General features: G+C 28.1%; 4 protein-coding genes across 5 annotated transcripts; 1 reads left to right on the forward strand and 3 right to left on the reverse strand.

Annotated features, from left to right (window-relative positions):
* Nucleotides 1–3746: 3746 nt before the first annotated feature.
* Nucleotides 3747–7314, reverse strand: LOC119684223 (peptidyl-alpha-hydroxyglycine alpha-amidating lyase 2-like). The gene is made up of 8 exons (XM_038098222.1): nt 7229–7314; nt 6966–7165; nt 6653–6888; nt 6370–6568; nt 6083–6196; nt 4538–4625; nt 4328–4427; nt 3747–4232 (listed from the first exon to the last, which is right to left on the reverse strand). The coding sequence occupies exons 2-8, from the start codon at nt 7158–7160 to the stop codon at nt 3929–3931; spliced, it is 1236 nt and encodes a 411-aa protein (XP_037954150.1). The 5' UTR covers nt 7161–7165; nt 7229–7314; the 3' UTR covers nt 3747–3928.
* Nucleotides 7315–8377: 1063 nt separating this feature from the next.
* On the reverse strand, nt 8378–18998 carry LOC119674740 (sulfotransferase 1E1-like). Its single transcript, XM_038085896.1, has 8 exons — nt 18658–18998; nt 18463–18595; nt 18079–18403; nt 17778–17853; nt 17575–17716; nt 9011–9121; nt 8873–8955; nt 8378–8791 (listed from the first exon to the last, which is right to left on the reverse strand). The coding sequence occupies exons 1-8, from the start codon at nt 18924–18926 to the stop codon at nt 8704–8706; spliced, it is 1227 nt and encodes a 408-aa protein (XP_037941824.1). The 5' UTR covers nt 18927–18998; the 3' UTR covers nt 8378–8703.
* On the forward strand, nt 15052–16139 carry LOC119678836 (protein lethal(2)essential for life). Of its 2 annotated transcripts, none has more exons than XM_038090897.1 (4): nt 15052–15157; nt 15355–15455; nt 15538–15830; nt 15896–16139. In XM_038090897.1, the coding sequence occupies exons 2-4, from the start codon at nt 15355–15357 to the stop codon at nt 16069–16071; spliced, it is 570 nt and encodes a 189-aa protein (XP_037946825.1). In that variant the 5' UTR covers nt 15052–15157; the 3' UTR covers nt 16072–16139. The 2 variants fall into 2 exon arrangements, with proteins under 2 accessions (XP_037946825.1, XP_037946826.1); XM_038090898.1 differs by having other exon boundaries at nt 15066–15157; nt 15289–15455.
* A 742-nt stretch (nt 18999–19740) lies between the features above and the next one.
* LOC119674742 (luciferin sulfotransferase-like) lies at nt 19741–22237 on the reverse strand. The gene is made up of 5 exons (XM_038085897.1): nt 21902–22237; nt 21484–21616; nt 21099–21423; nt 20810–20885; nt 19741–19876 (listed from the first exon to the last, which is right to left on the reverse strand). The coding sequence occupies exons 1-5, from the start codon at nt 22168–22170 to the stop codon at nt 19741–19743; spliced, it is 939 nt and encodes a 312-aa protein (XP_037941825.1). The 5' UTR covers nt 22171–22237.
* Nucleotides 22238–25404: the final 3167 nt, after the last annotated feature.

The raw sequence follows: 25404 nt of genomic DNA on the forward strand, positions 1-25404 counted from the left end.
TGCAAACTGTAGATTCTGTGAAGAGAATGAGGAGTCGTGCTAAAGTCTTGCTAGTGTAGACGTGCTATAAGTAACCATTGTTAGTTTGTAGAGCGATTTTTCTGATATAATTTAATATTTACTCAAATAAAATGATGTTAAGGTGGCCTTTTATCAGTGGCGTCGCTAGGCGTCAGCGATGTCGGCGACCGCCGATGGCCTCGCGCCCCCAGGATTCTAAGCACTGTGGATTCTAAGCACTTAATAAATATTTTGAACAATTTGATTTGATAATGGCATTAACCATATTCGAAATATTTCCGAATGTTTATATAGTAACCACATTCATGTTCACAGTTTTAGTCAGTATAGCTCCGACGGAAAGAAGCTTTTCAAATTTAAAATTGATTGAGACATACTAGAAAACTATGATGATCCAAGAGAGACTATCTCCATTCGAAATTCTATAAACTGAAGCGAAAATAACAGCTGACGCAAATTATGATATAATTTTAAAAAAAATTGAGTGAAGCTAAAAGTAGGAAAATTCATTTATTTTAATTTGTGTTTATTTTAAATTGATTAGCAATAAAACTTTCAATCATGCTTTGTCATATTAGTGAATGTAACTTATTTACTTTTACAACAAGGGGGCCTTGCAATTCTAATGTCGCCGACGTCCAGAGTTGGTCTAGCTCCGCCACTGCCTTTTATATCAGAATGATGTGGTTCTAGATAGATTGTTAATATAGTTATTAAATGACTTTATTATCAGAAATGAGCTGAAGGCCCTGGCAGCTAGCGGTTGTTTTTCCTATCTTAGTTATAAGATTTTATATATTATACTTAATTATAATATATAAAAATAATTTATTTGTCAGCTAGAAATTGCACAAAGCCAGGCTCTGAGAAGACTTTTCAAGGTACCATGGTACATTAGGACGAATAACATCCTCAGAGACCTCTAGATTGATCCGATCAAAAAATACATAAAGGATAGATCCCTCAAATTATTTGCAAAAACTGACAGACTAACCAACACCATGTTATTGAATCACAGTATAGTTAAAGGCTCCTCGGGGAGATATGCAAATCTGAGATCAATTATTGCTTAGTCTGATGAAGTGATAAACAATAACCCAGTCAAGGCGTAAAGAGAGGGATTTGAAAATACCTAGAGTTAAGAAAGAGTAAAAGTGCTCAAGTGTACTGGCTCAAATAGCTTCAACATAAAAAAAAAATAAAATAATATCAGAAATACTTGATGTGGATAAATAATTTTTGCAAATCGAATAGAGTGGGCAAGTATATCAATTAGATCCGTTAGTTTTTAGTTACTCCAAGTTAGTTTTAGTTAATTAGTTATTAAAATAATATATAAAAATGAAAACTCGTCAATCAGGGGATATTTACTCCACAATATATTTGGTATAAGAATTTTAAGAAGATGCTGTCAATTGCTCATATAAATGCTAATATATAACATTTCATATTTTCTAATTCTTTTCAGAATTATACTGAGATTAGCTTGAATATACATATACATATATAAATTAATTATACAATAATATTTACTAATTTAATTTTTTTTATAGTAAACATTTTTTTAAAAATTATATAGACACACTTTGTGTATATATCAGAGCTGAGCTACACGGTTATTTGGCGTTGTTTTTTTTTATATATATAATAATATATGTTTATTAAATGTATATATGCAAATTCAGTTTTAAATATATATATATATTTGTGCAAGTTTTTTATTCATAAGTGTGTGTGTGTAATATAAATATTGTTTTCAATATAATGTATATATAATGTGTTAAATTAAAACTAAAATATTGATTAAAACATATGTTATAATCAAAAATCTGCATGATTATTTGTTAGTATACTTCATATACTTAATACATACATATAGGTATGTATGTCTACATTAATATTTTATCTATAATTAATGTATTATTATGTGCAATTAATTCTTTTTACGTGGTTAGTGGTTATACATTTGCGTTTAAACAGTACTTAATTAAAATAAAATAAATAAATGGATATATACATACGCCATTATCTATATATGCATATATGTATATATCCTATATATGTATATAAACTTAAGTATATGTTAGACATGAAAGGTATTTCCTGTATTATTTTTTATATATGTTTAATTCCTTTCATGTGGTGATATGGTTTTTTAAATATTATTTCTTGTTACATGGTAATGTGGTATATATTGGTATATTGTAATAAATATGTTATAGTTAATATGTATGTAATAAATATTTTTTACTTATTTATTCATATGCATTACTGTATATAGTTAAGTATTTATCGTTCGGAGCTATGGTAATATAAATATGTATGTTGATAACATGATTACTTGCGACTTTTCTAATATTTAATATTAAATTCCGATTTGTAAAAAGGTATTTTAAATTATTTTTGTAAGTATAAAATATACATATATATTTATATACTCATTTATATAAACATATATAATATATAAAATAATATAACCACAATTTTTAAAAGATGTTTTATGTATATACATTATAATTTATTTATTTATGAATATGTATATATATGATATATATATATTATATGTATATAGGACCGTATAAACATATATATATATATATAAACATATAAAAAACATCTCTTATAAATGTGTCATAATATATAAAAATTTTATAATTTTTGTAAGTATAAAATATACATATATATTTATATACTCATTTATATAAACATATATAATATATAAAATAATATAACCACAATTTTTAAAAGATGTTTTATGTATATACATTATAATTTATTTATTTATGAATATGTATATATATGATATATATATATTATATGTATATAGGACCGTATAAACATATATATATATATATAAACATATAAAAAACATCTCTTATAAATGTGTCATAATATACAAAAATTTTATAATTTTTGTAAGTATAAAATATACATATATATTTATATACTCATTTATATAAACATATATAATATGTAAAATAATATAACCACAATTTTTAAAAGATGTTTTATGTATATACATTACAATTTATATATTTATGAATATGTATATATATGATATATATATATATTATATGTATATAGAACCGTATAAACATATATATATATATATATATAAACATATAAAAAACATCTCTTATAAATGTATCATAATATACATATATATATATATAATTTAGTATGTTGGTAAAATATTTAGTATATATGTATTCTTATTATTACATTCAACGTTTTATAATATTAAATATTATATATATATATATCATAATTAAGGATTGATTTACAAATATATCCGTATCGTTTCGTTATATTCTTATAAGAATATTGTGTTTTATAAGTTTGTATTAGACGTTTTATATTTATATGCAATCTATTTCAATATAGATATATATATTATAAGTTATATAGTTAAAGTAATTGTTGTGTCTCAAATATAATATAGTTTAAACCATATAACTATATATGTCTATATGGATGTATTTTTATTTATTTTATTTTAAATTGATTTATGTAAATATTTAAGTTACACCATTTATATTCATACATTTTTTGGTTTTTTTGTTACCTTTTATGAAACTCATACTTTGGTTAAATATCTTATACATATGTATTGTATATATGTTTATATAAGTTTATATAAATATTTTTTAAATAAAAATCTTGTAAATTGAAGATTAAATATATAATTCATTACATTTTTTACGTATATATTAATGTATTTAATATGAAATTGTAAATATTTATTAATATTATTAGATATGATATAACAACATTATTATGCAGGGCTACACAGTGATATATATATATTGTTGTTCTACTCATCTTTCTATATTATAAGTTACTGGTCTTCTTCTTTTTTTATATAAGTGAATTTATTTTATTTAGTTTCCATTTCCATTTTCAACGTTTATACTAGTACATATTTCCATATGCGATTGGTTTGATGGTTGGTACCGATTTCCGTTACATATAGCGCTGATCCATTTACACATACAGCTACGGAGTGCGGATTTTTGAATTCACCCCAGTGTCCAATAATTGCTTCAGAACGTGGATCAATTGTAAAGCCACGTACTGGTAACATCGATGTGGGTCCATTAACTGCATATACAATGTCACCATAAGCCGCCACACCAAAAACTCGTCCTAAGTCTGGTTCCTGTATAGTTGCTGCAGGTTGACCCTCACCTTGTGAGGACTTCAGGCCAGCTCTATAAAAAATGTAAAATTAAATAAAAATTAAAAAAAAAACAAGGAGTGCATAGTTGAAACTTTAATACTTGTAGTTAAAATGTTATATACTTACTTTGGGCAGACGACTCTCATATTTTCGCGATCGGCAATACACAACAAATCCAAATGTTCCAATAAAGTTATTGCATGTGGGACTTGAAGTGAAAGAAATTCTAAAAAAAAATTTAATTTATTTTTTGAATCAATTAAGATCAATAGTAAATTAATTAATAATTGATTGATTATTTTCTGAATCAATCAATAAATAGTAAAATAATCTCACCTGGTGGCTGGGGTATAGTTCGCAACAAACGTCCAGCTGCATTAAACTTCAGAATTCTTTGATTACAATAACCATCAGCAATAAAGAACTGAGAGATATTTAAAGAAGAAATAAAAATGTATATTAGTTTTGATTGATTTTTAATATTTTTTTGATAACTAGATTTATTGATTTACCACACTTATCTACATAAAAAAATTGATAAGAGTTTATATGCAGATTTTCTTAAAAATGATAATTATCCAAAATTACGAAACAAAGGTTCAATAAAACATGTTTATTGGAATTTGCAGACCTACTGCATTACGAGTATATTAACTAAGAATAATCATGATATCTGCGAGTTACAGTTTCGGTTTTCTGGTTCAAATTTGAAAAGGATATATTTCTAACTTAAGAACTATATATTTTGTTGCCATTACCATTTTTTTTATTAAAATTTATAGTAACAACTTTAATAGATAACATTTTATCGATAGTAATTTTTGAATGTATCTAGAAAACCTTATTAGTAACAATATGCATTGTTAGCATTTATTTTCGTGTTTTATATATGGTTTGTGTACCGGCGCTCAAAGAAAGGATACCAGAACAGCTGTTATGTTTATGTCCAGGCTTGTTCGGACAATGTCCACGCTTATCCAGACATATGTCCAGGCTTGTCCAGACACATGCCCAGGCTTGTCCAAACACATGCCCAGGCTTGTCCAGAAACATGTCCAGGCTTAAGTTTTTGGGGCCGCCCTTCTATAACACACTCAATGATATCTGCAGCATTTGCATTGGCCAGACTCTCGACTTTATAAATGATTTTTGCTGGTTATAACTTGACCATTTATTGTTCTACCCATTATTACAAGGAAAAGTAGAATTAAAACGACTTTTTTAGCTAATTGAGGAGGATTACTTCCTCCCTCACTTCATCCTAATCTAACCTATGGTTTGTAAGACTTTGTACACTTATATGATATATAGTTTATTTCAGATAGGTAGAAAACCTTGGACGGTGCTCATGTGAGTTTTATTTAATGAAACTATTTTAGTTGTTCATATAGTTTTTACAATGAAGAACTCTGACATTGTTGCATATAACTTTCATTCTCTTTGAACTAGTGCCTTTCAATCTATACAGGAATGTCGTTAAAGATTTAATATATGCCATGACAGATTTCACATTTAACTACTATATTTATTAATTTAATTTTTTTAGTTCAATGATAATGTAATTAACCATATAACCATATTAGATAAATTGGAGTATATATTGGTATTACCAAGTAAATCAAATTTATTAAAGAGAATTTACAGCATATATTGTACTCTCAGAGTTACCTAGATTTTTTACCTATGTGTAATTACCTATATGTAATATATAAAGTGATATACCTATTTAAAGGGTGGAATAGACGATAGATTGAACACCCCCCATTTGAAAATTTAATATTAAAATTTTCTAAATCCTACACAATCCCTCGGCGCAATTATGGCTTAGCCACCGAATACATACACATATTCTGCCTACACATCAATAAATTTATAACTTACCTCACCAGTTGTTGCAACAGCTATCGAAGTGGGTTTACATAGATGATATACAGATGAGCCGGGTTGGAATCGTTTACCAATAATTATTTGTGGATGAGTTTCAAAAGGTTTAAACTGCAAAAGGAGTTTCAGATATGTCACGAATAATTTCATATTAATATGATATAAGAACACTACAGCTATTATTATATTACTGTCAATACGTATCAGTATTTATTATTTAAGTATTAAGTCATGTATATTACTGTACAATATTAGATTAATATATAATCAAATTTGTTACAAACCTTAAAAGCCTGATGCATTGCTACATCTGTCATCCAGTAATTACCATGTACATCAATTGTCAATCCATGTGGCATGTAAAACAATTCCTCTCCCCAACCAGATTTAATTGCACCTGTTTTGGGATCCAGTATATAAATTGTCTTCTCCTTAATGGGCCCATATTCAATTAAATAGAATATGTTGCTCTCGTTAAAAGTGCTAATAGAACATAAATATGTGTACATGAAAATAAAAATAGAATATATTAAAACAATAACAACTTAATAATCCCTGTTGACCTACTTTGCATCCCAATATCTATCAGCTCGATGAAAAATTACTGGGTTACCCTGTGGGTCGATGGAAACAGCTGTTACTTGTCCAAATGAATGATCTGAAGTTGGCCAGTTCTCTACTAAAACGGGTGTTGGAATGGTGGGTGGTGGTGCATCAGTATTTGTATTGCTCGTTTCAAGGGGTATAATTTCATTGTTGTTGTTGTTATTGGTGTTAGCGCCATCTATATGGAGTTCCTGAAGCTGTGGGCCAAAAAAACAAAAAAAAATGAAATAAAATTTTATTTATTTTCTAATTTTATAAACTGGGAACTCCTTACAGCTGCATTTTCCTTCAACCGTCGTTTTATAAGCGCTCTAACATCATTGAAAAAGCGCTCATTAATTGTTAGGTCCTCATCTGGGTAATCAAATCGATGACTAGGTAAATGATTGCCAGCAGTCAATTGCAGCAAAATCAGTGCTGAAACCAATAACAAACCAAACAGCTTCTCAACGTTGGTTAAGATGGTCATTTTTCCTGTAATTTTTATTGAATAAAATTTTATTAAAGGATATTTTATTTGTGGAAAAATTTACTCACAGCTGTTGAGGATTACAAATGCTAGTTTTCCATTTTGATGTATGCGTTGCAATCAATCCAGTACGGTAACTAATTTATGAGTGTACACTCTTTTTTGGTACTCCTAAATTTATTGTCGCAGTTAATGGTACTTCAAAGTTCAAAAGTTCTAACGCATGCGTATTAGAGGCTAAGCAGATTACAGTGGAAATTTTTGTCACAAATTTGCTACTCATACGTTTTCCAGATGTGACTAAAAAGTTGAACAGGAGCTCAGAAGTGATAAAAGATTTATGTATATTCCATACATCTCGAAATCCAACAACTTTTGAAGTATATCACGTTGTACCTCTTGAATTATGTTTTCAATGATTTGTGGCACTACGCTAGAGCCTTTCGTTCCAGTTTTTAGAATTATAGTCAAGGTTAAATCTTCTACGACTTCTGGATCAGGTCAGAGTCATATTTTTTGCAATAGTTATTAGCTAGAGCAATCTTGGATTTGTGTTCCAATGGACAGACTAACTACCTGCTTTGATGTTAGAAACAAAACAAACAAAATTGCTAGAAATAAAGTTCTAAAGTTTGATAAAGTATGGTATTTACACTTTCAATTTAAAACTGAGATTTGATTCATAAACACTAAATATTCAGTCATACTCTCGAGTCTTCTGATACATTTAAACATTTAAGTATATTAGGCTAGTCTATCTAAGTTTGGATCTTGACTTAATTATCTTTACCATTTACTTTACTTTACCATTTCAATTAAAACTAACACATGGTCATTAAATTAAGAAAATATTTTTAATATATATAAATAATATGTACCATATGGTTACTTTTAAAGTATATATATATATATAAAAAAAATTAATATTATGAATAAATGTGTACATAGAAATAAATTTAATTAGTAACATATAAATTTGCTCCACTGTGCAGTACTTCCACGCAGTAAAATATATTGATTTTTCCGAATTTGCTGACGTGTTATCCAAACATATGTTTGGATTTAAATATTCTATTAAAGAAAACATTATAAATAATTAAATAATTTTTTAATTTTATTGCTGTAAATATTTTACTATAATTGTATTAACAATTAAATATCTTTAATAACAATAAAATATTCGTGAAAACTAGTTCTCAAAATTGGTTGTGCTAGTTTTAGTTTAAATTCAACAAGTTACACTTACTAACTAATATATATACTATATATATATACTCATTAGTACATATATCGTTATGAGATTATTAAATAAGATAGATAAATATCCTATATATGAGTATAACTAGTTCATATTGTATATGTGCATTTAATTATTGTGTTTGGAAGAATCAATTTTAGGGTGCGGAGATCTACGTTTGTGTTGGTGGTATATATGTTGGCAATTATGCATGTGCACGTATTTGCTAGGGTCTAAATTTGAAGAGCACCTTCTTTAATTAACTATAACATGAATGGCTTTTCAATGTGTCTGAAGTAGTTGCCCTCAAGGACCCCAATCCCAAGTGGGTTGTGTCCATATATAACCGGTGTCAGTCATCGAACAATAGGCATTGTAATAACGTCCCGGTGACCTAAAAAGCAAATAGTTAAATGAAAACTACACTGCAAATATACATACACCTATTATGTGCAATAGAGGGTGTTGTTCTTACCGGCAGTAGGAAAATTGTGGACATTTGCAACGAAATAGACTTTGAAATTCCTCCTTACACACTTCATTCCACCAGCAGGTGCGCTTATTTAAACAACAAATGTAGTTATCTAAATTGTATTTAAAACCTTTAACTCACCTCCGTCATATAGCCGTGCACACTTTGGTCCGAATAGCTACGTTTGACACGTCCTGTGGTAGTGGTAGTCATCATCATCAGAGTCGAACAAGTGAAAATTGTTAATAAAAACTAAAAATAACAAAACTTATCGTAAATTACAGATTTTAAAATTTTTTTCTATGGAATGTAAAATTTAACTTTTCTCATTTTTCCTAGTGTTTACAGGTGAAGTTACGTCAAAGGGTTTCGTTGAATTTAAAATTTATCAAAATATTTCCTAATTTTATTATTTAACATTAATTTTTACTATGGCAGTTTTCTTTAAATATTTTGCTTTATTTCGTTTTAGTATTTTCTTAAAATATATCTTTAAGATATTTTCACTTGTTTTGCTTTGAAAACATTTTAACCCAACAGAATTAAAGTTGTAATAGGTTAGGTTCATGTCAACTGTCAGTTTACTAATTCTGTTTTGATTTCCTTTTGCTCCGGTGAAACGTCACTGGCTGTATTAGAGTTCTCCATCTATGGATTACTTGATTTTAAAGTTTTTAATTAATTTATAAAAAATAATTTGTAATAACAAGATTTCAACAAAATTTATAGAAATTTTGGTTACAGTAGCAAAATCGGGTTAAGGGAAATATTTATACTAAGTACAAACTACGAGGGCAGAAGCATTGACACACGTCTTTAAGGTTTATAATATTCTATCCATTCTTATAGAAGTGCTATTTTATTATAAATTTAAAGTACATTATGCATACTTTGAACCTTTAGACAATCAATCAAAGTATAAATAAACTCTCTAATAAAAATAGAAAAGCTTTGCGGATATCTTTATCTATAAGTAATTTATCTATAAGCGGATATATTTATCTCTAAGTGATTTTGTTGTGGAATATATGATAAAAACAAAAACAAAAAATATAGAATATTCGACTTTACATGAACGTTTATTATATCAGTGGATAATAATTGTCGTTAAGGTTTATAATATTCTGTCCATTCTTATAGAAGTGCTATTTTATTATAAATTTAAAGTACATTATGCATACTTTGAACCTTTAGACAATCAATGAATTTATAAACAAACTCTCTAGTAAAAATTGAAAAGCTTTGGGGATATCTTCATCTATAAGTAATTTATCTATAAGCGGATATATTTGTCTCTAGGTGATTTTGTTGTGAAACATATGATAAAAACAAAAACAAAAAATATAGAATATTTGACTTTACCTGAACGTTTATTATATTAGTGGATAATAATTGTCTTTAAGGCTTATAATATTCGATCCATTCTTATAGAAGTGCTATTTTATTATAAGTACATTATGCACACTTTGAACCTTTAGACAATCAATCAAAGTATAAACAAACTCTCTAATAAAAATGGAAAATGCGGATATATTTATCTAAAAATCATATTATCGAAATAACTTTTAGAATTTTGATCATTTATCATATCACTTCACATAAAACTACAATGCAATATATCGAAAAGATATTTGCAGTCATTGTTTCATGGTTTGAACCCCAAATCCCTTTTCACTTCAAAATATTTTGGATCATTTAACATCAGATATATATATATACTGGATTTTTTTAAATTAAATATTTTTATTTGAATTTTGAAATAGTTCTTATAAACACTCCTTAAATGAGTCGCTATTTACGTTTTAACTTCTTAATCAGCACATAAATAAACTTCTTCACTTTTAAGTGATTAAATTACCTAAATAATAAGTGTAGATAAAGAAAAGTACGCTTCTATATCTCTAAGTGATTTTGTTGTGGAATATATAAGAAAAACAAAAACAAAAAATTAAAATATTCGACTATACATGAATGTTAATTATATCAATGGATAATAATTGTTTAGCAACATTTTTAATCTAAATAGGTCTGTTGCAATTTAAACAATTGTCTGAGAATATTATATATAAAAAAGATATTTCTAGAAACCCTTTTAGCCTTATATATACGTAGTTCTAAAATCTTAAATTCCAGTCAAATTCTTTGCCTTTGATATTGAGTATCTAATGCCAAACGTATCAATCCAATAGCAAAAGCTTATCATATATTCGCTAGTTAATTAATTGAAGTAAATAGAGGAAACCGTTTTGATTCCACAACTCTTTCTAATAATGGGTAGAAGAATGGTCAAGTTAGAGTCAACCAAAAGCATTGATAAATGCGAGTGTCCGACCAATACTAATGCTAGAAATGTCGCTAAGTGTGTTAAAGACGGGGCACCCAAAAACGTAAGCCTTGTTCTGGACAGACCTGGTGTATTCTCTTAAAGCAACGGTAGATATATTGGTTAACTGTTTAAAAAAAATGCTTAGAAATGATTGATTTCGGAATGAAAGAAAGATATCAAATTATTACATATTCTTGTCTAGCGTTCTGTTTTAACTGTATTAATAATATCGGAATAGCTTTATGTGAATTAAGATCTATATTGATATTAGCAGTAGTTATCATTATATAATCATTATAAATATAATATATTTTAAAGAGGTTTTTTCGAACAGTAGTGAACTACAACAACAAAAATTTTTATTTTTTATATTATTTTAATTAATTGAATTTTTGGCTGACCATACAGCTGTTTCGAGTATTGCCAAATACCCATCATCAGTGGTCTTGGAAATAATTCTTGTATTTAATTATTCGTAAATATTTATTTTTGAGACTGCATTATTATATTATATTATCATTATAAGTATTTAATACCTATATATTATACGAGTAGGTACCAAATTTCAGGACATTATTGCCTAAATTTCTCTTCTTACTATTTACTTGAATAGAAACCCAACATTTCGCTAAGAAATCGATATCATGATAGTTTGGTAAGAGTTTAAACCCACAGCAGCCCTAATATTCACCTTTAGAACAATTGTCACAGGAGAACCTATGTATTTTTCATCTGTTGCACAAACGCATAAGATATTAGTCATTTAAGTATATCAGGAAAGATTAATGTATGCATGTATCAAAGAATATATGGTTAATATTCGCGTTCTATACTGAAAATTTATTTGAATATTAACTTAATCTTAAGCTAAGTAAACATAACTAAAACAGGTATGTAAGAGATTATCAGTATTCACAACAGCAGCTAAATAGACCATACTAACCTTTAAGAGAATTGCCACTAGAACGTTTTAAAAATATTTAGCGGGCGTCTAAAATCTAATAAAAAATGCCAGAAAGATAAAGATAAACATGGTACAGATTTATATCGCCAACGTCAAAATCAAACTATCTTGCAATTAGTATTCAATTCAGTATTTGAAGATTATATGTTAGGTGTAGTAAAAAGAAATCCATTATTTTTGCATGAAATTGGTGACTTACTTACCATGTTTAGAATGATCCGATTTAGGCCAAATATGCGTCGTTTTATTCAATTACTTAACATTTTGAAAGTAATTTTATTATGTACATTTTATTTTATAGAAGTCCTCGTCCCTTTTGGCAAAAAATTAAAACAATCGATTTTAACCAGCCTCTCTTGAACCGAATCACTCACTAGAAAATTGTTCGCCATGGACAGAAACAGCTGGTAATCATTTGTTGCTGTGTCTGGACAAAATAGATGAAAGTAAGTGTAGGCATATATCTTGATAGAAGATTACATGAATCGAAATGGGGTTTAAAAGCCCGTAAATTTATTTACTGAAGATTACAAGATTAAATGAGGTTTCATTTAAACTTTCATTAGTTGAAAACTATTATTTCGTTGTCAAGCCCATTTAATATGTTTACCTTATCTATGAAACTCGTCAGTTTTAATCAGTACTATATTATTAGTATTTTTGTTTTTGCTTGAAAGTCTCATACGTACTAATAAAATCTAAATATATTTTGTTTTTCACAAAATTAATTAATTTTCCTTAAGTGATAATTTAATCCCATATGTCCATCACTGGTTAATCTGTTTTTCATTGCGTCCGTAAAACGATTTCTTACGTTTAAATGTATATTTTAAGTACTATTTTCTCTATTAAGGCAACTTGAAAATTATTTTGAAATCAAATAAAATCAGAAAAATGTTTATACAAGCAAAACATTTGTGAAATTTGTTATAAACAAATCGCAGAATTCTTGCAAATATTTTTGCAATGTTTAAATTAAAATTGTTTGAATTTGTTTGTACAAAACTAACAAAATTAAAAAAAAAATGTTAACATTTTTTCTGGAAACTAATAAAATATCTTCTATCAAAACAATTTTGCTTTGAAAGTATCTACTGATTATTCACATATTTACAATAACAATATGTACTATATATCATTTAATAATAAAAATGTAAATATTTCATTTTGTAAGAAAATAAATTTATTTTTATAACGCAAACGTCATACCAAACAAAAAAAAAAATAATAAGAAATATATGATATATAGTAATTCATTTGGTGTGATTAACGCAATCTAAAAATAATTATCAAAACATCTCGTGAAGCCACACAAATTCTTGCCTTTGACTCGCCTATGGCCGTAAATCTCTTCAGGTGTTTCTTCAGGGCGTTTGTTGCTAGCGTCAGATCAGAAATGAAAATGTTTGCTCTTTTATATGATAAATATAAAACACTTAAAATATTTCTGTTTAAACAATTTTATTAAAAAAATAGTCTCGCATATTCTACAATACAATTTTTTGGATGATTAATTTCGCACTCATCACTTACATATGGAAAATAAAAAATATACTATATATAAAAGAAATAATATAAAATTTGAGCCAATTTTTTCAATTCTTCCATTCAAATATTTTTTCATATTTTTATTTATTTATTTTTTATTAACGGTCTTAACTTAAATTATAGTTTATATTCTGTAACTAACGGGTTTCATTACGTGTTATTATGGTCTGAAATATCATCTATAAAAACTTAGATTAGATTATCTGTTTATTTGGAATGCAGATTATGCCTCGAAGATGATACATATTCTTTGCGATTGTCCAGCTTTAACAACGCAAAGAAGAAACTTATTCCAAATGTTATTACTGTCACCAGAACAGATTAAGAGCTCTTCTACAGATTTAGTTCTGGACTATGGGGTCCATACCTCTATTCCTATATATCCTTATGTTAGGTTAGGTTAGGTTAGGTTATACCGGTGATCCCTAGTGGATCCACTTAGGCCTATTGGCCCATTGTGATGCCGTATATAAATAATAAAAACCTCAGGGGTTTAAAACCACCTAGAACCTTTTGCGAAGCATAAAATGCTATTTAAAGCCCGATCCTGTAACTGGTCCAGGTCCTCAAGGAAGGGGGCCCCTAGAGTACTAAATCGCCGACGTGCATGAGCTGGACAAAAACACAACAGATGAGATGCGCTCTCATCGTCCTCCCCACAGCTACGACAGATTTGGTTGAAAGGAAGACCTAGTCTTCTAGCATGGTTCCCTAGCTTACAGTGCCCTGTAGTCAACCCTACCAGAAGACCAATGTCCTTGCGGGACATCTCAATGAGAGTTTTCGATTTCCTTTTATCGGAAAGTGGCCAGATTGCATACGATGGGTACAAAAATTTTCAAGAGCTAATGTTTTTAATTTAATTAATAGTTTAATGATTAATTAAATTATTAATTAAATTATTAATTTAATTAATGAATTAAATTAAAATGAATTAAATTAAATAAATTAAATTATTAATTAAATTAATGATTTAAATGAATTATTTAGGAGCGTCGAGAAAATTATAAGAATTATGGAAAAAGCACCTGCTCGTTGGGTATAAAAAATTAGTTCAGCAAAATTTACAAGAGCTGATGTTTTTAATTTAATTATTAATTTATTGTCAAACTCATATTTATACACAAATGACGAATAAAACACATTTTTTTTAAAAAAAGTATTTTGCACATAAACAGAAAATTTTTGTTTTCGATGATAGAATTTTCCTTCTACAATTTTCCAACACCAACGTTGAGGAGAAGTGATGCGCGCCTAAATTTAGAAAAAATGAGTTTCGTTTAATATTTTTAGCACTAAATTAGAAAAACACAAACAATAATTTTCAATATAAAATTGCTGTGAAAATTCAAAATTCAGTCAAAAGTTTTTCAAACGCGAACGTGAAAACACGCGCTAAAAGAAAAGTCAAATTTCAGTGCATTTGAGAAAAATCTAAAGAACCTAAAAGGTACGCAGTGGAATAATAATTTTTGGAAATCATAAGATTAAATAAAAGTGAAATTTAAATAAAAAATAAAAAACTAAAAAATTAATTGATATTTAAAACATTTTTTGGTGATTTTGTTAATTACCATTTAGTGTGATTTTTTTTCCATATCACAATCGTATTCCATCTGGTAATCCCTCTTTCTAACCCGTGTGTAGATGTCAGTTGTACCTCTAATGTTCCGTGATTGGTGGGATGAACTTGATTTTCCAATGCGCTCATCGCGCCTGTTTGATCAACATTTTGGCACAGGACTAAAGTAAGTTCTCCATAACCAACAGTATTTAATTTTACCCAAGTGAAAACGTTTTATAAAAATACAAAAAAAATTGTCTATTTAGACGCGATGATTTGCTGTCTTCTGTTTGGAGTTCACGTCCAACGATGTTGCGTTCAGGTTATTTGCGCCCATGGTCACGTTCGCCAACAAGCTTGCAGAAGCAAGAATCTGGCTCAACTTTGAATATCGATAACGAGAAATTCGAAGTTATTTTGGATGTACAGCAATTCTCCCCTAATGAGATCAGTGTTAAGGTCACCGATAAATTTGTACTAGTTGAAGGCAAACATGAGGAAAAACAAGATGAACATGGTTACGTTTCTAGACAATTCTCCAGACGTTATATGTTGCCAAGTATGTTGAGAATATAGTATACAATTCGTGAAGTTCAAATAATTATGTTTATATTTTTCTTGAAGGTGATGTCAATCCCGATTCAGTGAGCTCATCTTTATCTTCAGATGGTCTTTTGACTGTAACAGCACCAATGAAAAAATTGCCACCACCAAATACTGAACGTGTTGTACCAATTTCTCAAACTGGCCCATCTTCAAAAGAGGATAACGCTAAGAAAATAGAAACATCTACTGCTTAAACAAATATTCCCGATACAATGGACTGCTAACAATTTAATTCTTTAATATCAAAAATCTAATAAAAATATGCGCATATTTTTGTTAAATTTTTTTTTGTTAAAAATATATTGGAAACAAATTTTTTTGTATGTTTTATAGTTTTTTATACTAAAATTTAAAAATAAATAAATATTAATTATAAGCTCAAATTTGTTGTTTCTATTGAACCAATTTTTAATGTGGTGAGGTATATACCCACATATATATGAATAAATTAGAGTCCAAAGTCAACTGGATATTAATAAAATCGGTATTATTTATGAGGTCCATTTTATGAACAAACTGAAGTCCAAACTAAAAAGGATAATAAACTGGAGTCCGAAGTAAACAGGATTTTAACAAAATCGGTATTATTTATGAGGTCCAGTTTATGAACAAACTAGAATCCAAACTAAAAACGATTTTAACAAAATCGGTTTTCTTTATGAGGTCATCTATACGTCAGTAAGGTAAGGTCCCTCACTAAGGAATTTCAATTTGCATAATACTTAGATCATCGCTCATCAGACCAGATAAGCTCGCAGGCTAACCTATATTACAGAATTCTGTTTTTTCATCTGATATGAGTTGTCTACCTAGGTGATTGTTTCTCCTATACAACAGTGCCATCAATATTTACTGCCTAATTACATAAGAAATTGTATCGAATCTATATATTGAGTCCAAAATGAAAATATATTGCTTTATCGGATAATGATCAGTAATGTTTCCTTCATTGATAATGTGTTTTTCACTACTTAAATAATTTGTTGAAATTGCATACAACGTATATAAACCAACATTGTGATATGGGTGTTCTGGATAAGTAGATTTTAGGGTAGATGTTGTCTACATATTGTAAAGAAAAAGCCATCGTCTAATGTTTTCTATGGGTGAAGAATATGTTAAAAAGTTTAAATCAAAATATTTTTGCAATCATCTTTAACATATCTATGGTACCTTTCACCAGATTATTAGGTTACTTTTAATTAAGACTTGGATTAAGTGTGCTTACTCTATTATTTTCTATTTCATTGAGAATTATTTAAGTGGGCTGACTCTGAGGTTAAAATTATCCAAAGTAATAGGTTGTTTTTAATATTCAATTTTTTTAAAAATATATAAACTTACATAGCGATGCCAGATATAGTTAAAACCAAATACTAGGTATAGTAAAAACTTCATATAAATATTTTTGTAATAGCTGTTTTTTGCGAATTTTAGGTGTAGTTGAAGTTTTATGCCATTCTTTTTTTAAACACTTTTTAAGGCATTTTTTTGCTCCAAAACTTAATGGGATTTGTATCCATATTCTGTATGTCGCAATACTAATATCTCACCGCTATGCTTATAGAGCTGTCCGATGTGAATAGAGCTTCATATAAAAATACGCATTATTTCTAAAACATAACTTCAATATATCTTATAGCTCTTTCTTTATATAAAACAACATATTTTTATAAATTTATTTATTAATTATCTTTCTCTTCATTATTTTGTAATAACAAATCATTTAAAGTGACATTATGTGGTTTAAGTTCATCATTAATCCAAATATCGATTTTATCAATCACTTCTGGAGTTAAATCGTCTTTATAACCTCCAACTTTACCTTTACGTACGAAACTTAAAGAATAATTATTATATACTTTTATTACAGTATTTGATGAATATAATGATAGATTACCTAATGTCTTCAGTTTTTTTGTTGTATATACGACGTACTTGTTCTGCTTCCCATATATGATTGGTTCTTGTATTATCTATTTTTAAAGACATAGTAGGTAAAATTGTTAAAAATTTTTACTATTGTATATAAATCATATATGTTTTTGGTACTTCACTTTCATTTTTTAATTAATAAACAATAAAATAATTTTATATATGAAATATTTTTTTTCTCATGAGAATAACAAAAGATAACAATGCTTTATAAAACACATTTTGCATTGAAAAGCATTGATAAAGTTTTCATGAGTGCAACGTACTTTTCATCTCTTCGAAAGATAAATGATGTAACATTTGCTGCATTTGAGCTTCAGTTATATTTTTATTCAGAAATTTACAAACATCTTGTATGACAGATCGTAGATCAGACTTCATGCGCTCATAACTTGTGTAATAAATCCAGGGTTCCTCTCTCAACGCATAGAACTCGGTGACATGTAAGAAGTGTTGGTGGGTTGACATTTCATCATTAATAAAATTTTGTGCAAATTCCGTTGGAGTTACATCTGAAGCGCCGCCATACCTGCGAACATGATAATACTGCGAAACTATGGAATCTTTGGGGTTCCGAAATACATATATAACCTATAAGGAGTGTATAGTAAAATTAAAAATACTTTTTGTTTGAAATAAATTTTTTTTACTTTAGGTTTTTTGGTCCATACTTGAGGTGGTAATAAAGGTAACGGCATATGTGTCTTTAAAAGTCGTGGAGATTTTAGTTTAGTAACATTTTTTAATATACTACCTTCACCGTCATATAAATCAATTTCAAATCTAGTTGAGTGGAATTTGATATACATATTATATTTTGTTATATATATATGAATTATATTTACTCTAAAAACGGTGACCGCAATTCCAAATATTCTTGTTTTGCGATCTCAAAATTGAAGTCATTTAAAACCAACCATGTCAGTTCTTGCATCCAAGTTGTACCACATTTGGGTAATGTGATTAACCAGACATCATCATCTCTGACTTCCATGTCATGCACTTCGTTTAGAAATTTTTCGCCATTTTTTTCAAAATAGCAGGGCCTCTTGCTCCAATCTTTATTTAAAAGATTTGTTGGATAACTTTTTGGCACAACCACTTCCTCTCGCATTTTATGGTTTTGTATTTTATAAAATATGTATTTATTTTTATTTTAATATTGAAAGATTTCGTTACGTGTTAAATCAACAACAACTCTTCAGTTACTAAAATATTTTCAGTATTGCTTTGCATTTTTGTTAGTAAAAGCTTTGTTTATTTGTTGTTCTTATCTCTTTACAAATGGTAAATAACAGAGAACAGCCACAGACCAATGAGGTTTATTATCACTACTGAGTTTTGTATTATCTAAACCACCTCAAATAAAACAGCTTTTCTTAGTTGTTTTAATGATAAACAATCTGTTTAGTGAATTAAAACCTGTGAAAACAAATATTCTATAGAATTGTAAGGAGTTTACGTTTACACAGTTTTTCAAATGGTTCCGATTACCGAGTAGCAACCCTATAAACAGCGAACTATAGTAAATATTCTGTGGAACTGGTTTTAGTATTTCTTTATTTATATAAAAAACATTGACAACAAGTGGACGTCGTCTCTATACCCAATGAAGAAATTGCATGTACAAATTTTCACTAGATGGCGCGATCTATTACTTTCCTTTGGTACCGTAATCAATGTTGAAAATTCACAACTTCAAAACCCGAAACCTTAAAAATCATATTCACTATGTTATCTTATTTTAAAATTTTAATAGTCTATTGATGTTACTATGAATAGGGAAGTTTAAATTATTGAAATCATCGAATATTATGACAGTTATGCACTAAGTAAGAAGAGAAGAAATGACAAGCAATAATTTTAATAATATATTTCTTTCATAAGTACATATGAAGACTTTTTTATAATAATTATTAGTTATTTTATTATTTCTGAAGCAACAAATCATCCAAACCAACATTGTGAGACTGAAGTTCATTATTCATCCAATTATCAATTTTATTTATGTCTTCATCAGTTAAATCGTCCTTATAACCACCAATTTTTCCTTTACGGATGAAACTAAAAAAAGAATTATTAAAATAAAAAAAACTTCTATTTATTATACAGTTGACTAAATATTTATTGTATAACAAAGCGTATGGATTCTTGATGGGTATGTCAGGATGGATAAATTTAGTATTTTCAGTCTTCATGTCTGCACTTCTGTCTACTTATTTGATTATATGCCACTCCACTCCCCATTGTCTATTTGTTTCTCTAGTGTGTTTTTATTAGTGTTTCAGTCTATCTATATATTTGTCTATTTATCTATATGTCTATCTACTAATTTCTTTTCTCTTATTTTTAAGCAAGAGTAAAATATCGAAAGCCTAAATTATTGTGTGCCTTTAGCGTGTTGATATCTCTTTCTTCCATACTCAGTTTTAATAGGTATTCGAGGTGTCATCGTGATCATTGAATGTCAACTTAGTTTGTTTGTATGTATCAGTTAGTTAGTTTTTCTTTATAATATGGTTTGCATAACAGTTAGCTGCATTCAAATTATCGGACGATATGCACATATGCCTTATTAGGTTTTCGGTTGTGTTATTTTCGGTAGTCTCAACTATATAGATACATATTGGTCGAAACGGGACTTCCTTGAGATTATATTTAAAGCAGCAGTTGTCTTAAGTAACATTTCAATCACTGGGTTTGCATTTAAGCCATAAGTTTCTGTCTACCTATCAAAAGCTTCTGCTCTACCTATCAGTCAACAAATCAGTCTCTCAGTTTTTACATAATAGAATACAAGTTTCCGTATGAGTGCGATTATATTGGTAACGGTTATACGCCTACTATATATTGCAGCGCTCATATTTAATAACTACAGAACATGAATTAGTATATCTAAGCTTGTAAATCTGAAATCTGAAAATGGTAACTAATGAGTTTGTAATGTGAGTGATATCGTAGCTTTTGCAGAGCTAAAGCTGTATTTCTTGTTTTTACCTCACATCTTCAATTTCTTTATTAAATATTCGGCAGAGTTGTTGCGCTTCCCATATATGGTTTGTTTTTGAATTATCTGCAAAGAATTTTGTATATATATTTTATTAATTATTATTACTATTCTATCATTTTTTATAAACTGAAATAGTTAAAAAACACATTAATATAAAATCTATTAGACTATTGGGAACTATACACTATATCTTTTAAGAAAAATATTTAAATAGAATTATTTACAGTACAATTTGATATATGATCGACTGATAAAAATGTTATAAGTACAACGTACTTTTCATTTCTTCGAAAGATAAATGATGTAACATTTGCTGCAATTGTGTTTCTGTAATATTTTTATTGAGAAATTTGCAAACATCTTGTATGACAGATCGTAGATCAGACTTCATACGCTCATAACTTGTGTAATAAATCCAAGGTTCCTCTCTCAAGGCATAGAACTCAGTGACATGTAAGAAGTGTTGATGTGTTAACATATCTTCATTGATAAAATCTTGAGCATAATCTGTTAGATTCAAGAAAGTAGTCTCTTTATATCTCCGTAAATGATAATAAAATGAAACGATGGCGTCTTTAGGGTTTCGAAAAACGTATATAACCTAAAAAATACATACAAATATAATATTATTGTTAATGAGTACTCAAATTTAATAAATTACTTTAGGTTTTTTAGTCCAAAGTTGTGATGGTAGTAAAGGTAATGGTAAGTGTGACTTTACAAGCCGTGGAGATTTCATTTCTGTACTATATTTTATTATACTGCCTTCACCATCATATAATACTTCCTCGAATCTAATTGTGAAGTGATAAATAAACAAAGAAATATATATGAAATCAATGTCGTTACCATTAAATAAAAAATATAAAAGTAAATTATCATATGCACGGCTGGGCAAAAAGTATTTAGCATTTTCAGATGAAATCAATCATCTGGCAAACAAAAAATTAAAAATCAGTTGTTGTAACTAATCGTTTTGAAGCCATCATATTTAAAATTTGTGAAAACAGAAAAAACTCCGAATACTTTTTGCCCAACATAATAAATAATATACATATATATTAATTTTGAATATTTACTCTAAAAATCTTGATCTCAGCTCCAAATGTTCTTGTTTTGCACTTTCGAAGTCAAAATTATTTAAAACTAACCATACCAGCTCCTGCATCCAAGTGGTACCACATTTAGGTAATGTGATTAACCAGACATCATCGTCTCTGACTTCCATTTCATTGACGGCTTTCAGAAATTTTTTACTATTTGTTTTATTGTAAATAGGTCTCTGACTCCAATTTTGATTTAATACATTGGATGGATAACTTTTTGGGATAATCTTCTCTCGCTCCATTTCAGATTTGTGTTTTAATAATTTTTTTTTTCTTATTTTAGATTTGATCTGATTTCTTGTTAAATGAACAATGATTCTGTAACTACTAAAATATTTTCGGTATTTCATTAGGTTTTTGTTTGTAAAAACAGAATCTCATGGAATATCAACTGGGACTTGTTTTGTTATCAGACATATAAATATGGTAATTACATACTAAAATTTTACTAAAAACAAATAAAATTACGGAATCAGTGGAATATTTTAATAAATCTATGTCACACTATATGGTACGCTACCTTGAACGGTTTTAGTAGTAAAAAACCTGTAAAAATCTTCTTAGGGGAAAAGTGATTAGCAGATAACTGAGGACGTTTTGGCAAAATATTTTGTACTGTATTTTATTATATTCAGGTTTAACTGGATTAAAATTCAGTAACATGCTTATTGTTAATGTAGTTTCATTTGGAATATATCATTGTAAGCAATATCTAGATATTATGAACTCGTTGATTTATATAACAGAAACAATTAATCTTTTGTATAGTTATCATAATAAATCTTACCACCACCTATTTATCTTATCACAATATCATATAAACAAACTTGTAAAACTGATAAGAAAAAGATTTTGCAGTAATACGATTCTTAGCTTATATTTATAGTTTAAGATCTTATTACTACCCATCTATACAATCTTAATATAATATATATAAAATTTGTTGAAACTGAGAAGATATGGAAGTTAACAATTACACAACGCTTTGATAAGAGCGAACCTTTGTTTAGGTTCTATAGGCCTAAAATATGATTTCTTCTCGACTATTTTGTTGTTTTAGTGCTGACGAATAGAAAAATTTTTTTTAAGATTCCAATCTAAAAGTATCTGCAACTTATTCGTTTTATTTTATTGACTATTAATTTCAAATCCAGTAACATTGATATCATTTGTAGTGGGATTGACTGGAACCACTTCAATATTTCAAAACTGCTTTGTGTTCTAAAACCTATTTATTTCACTCTTTAAATTAACTAAATCATTTAAGCGAACAATGCAATTTTTTTAGCTACCATATTTAGGTATACTCCACATCAATCTATGATTAAAGTAAATACCAAGTTTAATTCCATTGTGACAGATTGAGAGATTTCTACTGATAGTTCGCTTCATCCGATAAATGCAGCCTCATATTTGTAGGTGGCAATAAAAGGTGGAGCCAGAAAAAGTTAATCCGCTTATAAGGTATTGTAAAAAATAAGTCCCTGTACAGTAAACTCCCATATATTGCACAATGGGATTCAATGCAGTAACTTGCTATTTGATATATAGGCATCTATTACTATAGTGTGACCTTATCTTAAACAACGCACCTTGGTGTCACACTTTCTTAAAACTCTTTTGAACAATTAAACGATACTTGGATTAGATGGACAATTAAACGATACTTTTAAATTTTAAAAGCTTCAATAATTATGTTGACTATTAGATGATATAGTTCCGATATACTATAAATTATTTATACCCAAACTGATATGTTAATTTATTTGATTTGTCCAGACTTGCTAACAGTTTCTCAAATATATTGTAGATGAGAAACTTTAAATTACTAAGTGAAAGATATACGAGGGCGATTTGATAAGTCAGTGACTTTTTGAATAAAACAAATTTTTTATGGCAAATAAACATTTTATTTTTCTACACAATCACCTTTTAGCTCGATACATTTAGTCCAGCGTATTTCTAATTTTCTTAATCCTTCCAAATAATAGGTTTTCTCAAAGCTCTCAAAATACGCGTTTGTTTCGGTAATGACTCCTTCATTCGACTCAAATCTCTTACCGCCCAGCCATTTCTTTAGGTTTGGAAACAAAAAATAGTCGCAGGGGGCTAAATCTGGAGAATATGTTGGATAGGGTTCATATCCCAATTCGTGGATTTTGGCCAGTAATGCTTAATCAGCACACGATATTCACTTTTTTCCATTTTCGTAAAAATTCACGAGGTTTTCTGCTTTGAACGGCTATCAAACACCAACTGATCGACGTAGCTTGCTCAAAATTAGAAAGTTGCCCACTGGTAAAATTATTCCTCAATAATGACAACATTATGTATATCTAACTTAGTTATTATAGAAAATGAAGTTGAAGATTGATTTAATGTGTGATAAAAAGAAATATGTATATATGTAGACTACGACTACAGTATATATAAACAATAAAAAATACCTAGAGATCACTAACACTTTGATCACTAATATCATTTTTAAACCATACATTACATTTAATAAATTATATACATCTTATAATTAATTCGTGTTAAAAAGTGTAGTTTTTGAAACAAAGAATTATATATTATTATTTTTTAAATAATACTATTCATTAAATAGTAGCAAAAATCACATTTTGTCATATTGCCCTTATGTATATTATATTTGAGAAAAAAATTTTTTTTACAGGAAATATCGGAAGTAGTCACTATTTTAGTGTTTCGGATATGTCGATTTCATTTTTAGTGTACTGTTTGTGTTTGTGATCGCGAACACAAACTATAGAATTTTTTTGATGTATTTCAGACATGAGCAGTACACTACGATATTGTATTGTAAAACCTTATTTATTACTATATAATTAATTATTATTTCATTAATTTTTTTTTTTTTTAATTATTCTGAAGTAGCAAATCATTCAAAATTAGATTGTGTGACTTAAGTTCACTATTCATCCAATCATCAATTTTATTTATGTCTTCAGCAGTCAAATCGTCCTTATAACCTCCAACTTTCCCTTTACGGATGAATCTAAAAAAAAGTTGTTTAATAAAATAAACATATTATAACACCATTTACAGAATAAGGGTTAACTGGGTAACGTTTAAAAAATCCTATGGGTTCATGATGTGTACAAGAAAATGGATTAATTTAGTAATATGCGTCTTTATGACTTTTTTCTATCTTTTGTTTGAGTATATGTCTGACCACATCCTCTTTTCTATTTGTTTGTATATTTCTCTGTGTTTTCATCAGTGCTTCAATCGGTTTATCTATCTGTATGGAGGTACTTCTATTTATTTTTTCTCTCTTTTTTTTAAATGAGTAGTAAAGTATCGAAAGCACAAGATAAGTATATAACTTTAAGGTGATAATATCTTATTAGTGCGGATGCTGATTCACCTCTAGGTACCAAGCTGTTATAGGTATTACTTCGCGGGATCATCATTATCATTGATTGTTAATTAAGTTTGTTTGTGTCTATCGG

This window comes from Teleopsis dalmanni, chromosome 2 (genome assembly GCF_002237135.1).
Source record: "Teleopsis dalmanni isolate 2A chromosome 2, ASM223713v2, whole genome shotgun sequence".
Lineage (NCBI taxonomy): Eukaryota > Metazoa > Arthropoda > Insecta > Diptera > Diopsidae > Teleopsis > Teleopsis dalmanni.